The sequence below is a fragment of the Nothoprocta perdicaria genome, unplaced genomic scaffold, assembly GCF_003342845.1.
Source record: "Nothoprocta perdicaria isolate Ctin4 unplaced genomic scaffold, notPer1 scaffold_914, whole genome shotgun sequence".
Taxonomy (NCBI): Eukaryota; Metazoa; Chordata; class Aves; order Tinamiformes; family Tinamidae; genus Nothoprocta; species Nothoprocta perdicaria.
In genome coordinates, this window is record NW_020456215.1 from 2,275 (window position 1) to 4,082 (window position 1,808).

General features: G+C 71.4%; 1 protein-coding gene across 1 annotated transcript in view; it reads left to right on the forward strand.

The window, feature by feature from the left end:
• The first annotated feature begins 506 nt into the window (after positions 1 to 506).
• The window catches only part of LOC112958876 (protein fosB-like), a 6,192-nt gene continuing 4,890 nt past the window's right edge, over positions 507 to 1,808 (forward strand). Inside the window, exon 1 of the mRNA XM_026052815.1 lies at positions 507 to 632. Within this exon, the coding sequence (XP_025908600.1) occupies positions 507 to 632 (126 nt within the window). The remainder of the gene's footprint in view (positions 633 to 1,808) is intronic.

The following is a 1,808-nucleotide window of genomic DNA, read 5'->3' on the forward strand; positions in this document are numbered from 1 at the left end:
ACTCTGAGGAGGGGGAGGAAGAGGAGGGGGCGCCCCGAGGAGTTTACCGGCGCCCCGGGACTTGCACCGGCGCCGCGGGACGTTCCGAGTGGAGCTTTTATTGCACCGGCGACTTGCACCGAGAGGCACTTTCCAAAGCGGAGCTTTTGCACGAGCGGCGAACGGGAGCTTTGCACCGGCGGCGCGGGGACTCGCTGCCGCAGCCTGGGACGGCCGTTACCGGCGCTTCGAGCCGTGACTTTCCAAGCGGGACTCGGTACCGGCGGAGCGGGGCCTTAGAAGCGGGCGCGCCGCTGCACCGGGACAGGGCTCGGGCACTTGGAGCGACTTTGAACAGCGGCCCCGGGCACCGGAGCGGAGCCGCTCCCAGCGCAGCAGCGGCGGCCGCTCCCGGGGACAGAGCGATGCCGCTCGCCTGACGCGCCCGGTGCTCGCCGCCGCGCTCCCCCTCCCGCGCTCCCGCTGCAGCCTTGGCGTGGCGCCGCCGCCCCCGGTTCCCCGGGGCCATGTACCAGGGCTTCCCCGGTGACTACGACTCCGCGTCGCGCTGCAGCTCGTCGCCCTCGGCCGAGTCGCAGTACCTGTCCTCGGTGGACTCCTTCGGGAGCCCCACGGCGGCGGCCGCCGCGCAGGTGAGCGCCGGGGGCGGCGGCGGCGGGGCGCGCGCGCGCGGTGGGCGGGGTCGTGCGTAACGCGTGACGTGCTGGAACCCTCCGTGATGACGCAGCGCACGTTCGGCGCGCGCGGGTTTCCTCCCCCCTCCTCCCCTCCCCTACCGCGGCGCGCGCTATTTCGGAACGCCGCCGCGGCCCCCGTGGAGAAGGGGCGCGCTGATTGGTTCGCGCGCGCCGGGCACGCCCACCTCTCTGCGCTTCACGCGCTCAGTGGCTGCGCCGCGCAGGGCGGCCCCGCCCACTCCTCTGCTCCCCCCTCCTGTCTGCGGGGGAGAGGCGGCGCGGGGGGTGGGAGGGGGCGAGGCGCAGCGGGACCCCCCCATTTCTGGGGAGGGGGTCGCAATGCCCCCCCCCCCCCGCAACCTGGGCTGGGGGCCCCACTGCACAGTTACCCACTGTTACTATTGGGGGGTAATGCCCCCCCTGCCTTGTGATGTAGCCCCCCCCAGGGGCAGCCTTTTGGGGGGCTTGGTCCCCTCTGGGTGCCCCCCACCCTTGCTGGGTGCGCCCTTGAGGGGGGGGGGGTCGACAGGTCCCTGGGGTGCAGATGCTGGGGGAGAGTTGGAGCTGAAAGCGGGGGGGCAAGGGGAGGACCCCCTTGGGTACCCAGGCTGCACCCTTGGGTGCTGTGGAGCCCTCGCGTGTTGGTGGCCGGGGGACAGGGACCTTGTGGGCAGGGGCCACCCTGTGCGTGGGTGGCAGGGACCTTGGGGCGCAGACCTTGCGCAGGGGGGCAGGTGCCACCCCGTGCTCAGGTGTCACCCCAGGTGACAGCGGCGTCGAGGGGTGCAAGTCGGGGCTCGTGCGTCGGTGTTAGGGTGACGGGGACGTCGCACGTGGGTGCTAGCGAGGTCCTGTGCGTGGGTGCAAGYGGCACCTTCCTGGGTGCATCAGTCCTGGGGTGCTGGGGCCTCCTGCATGGGTGCAAGCAACACCTCATGCGTCAATTTTGGGGTGCTAGTGCGGCCTCGTGCATGGGTGCAAATGACACCTCACGCAGCAGTCCTGGGGTGCTGGTGGCACCTCATGCTTTAGTCCTGGGGTACAAATGACCCCTTGTGCATCAGTGCTGGGGTGCCAGGAGCCCCACGCATGGGTGCTAGCGAGGTCTTGTGCATGGGTGCAAGCTGCACC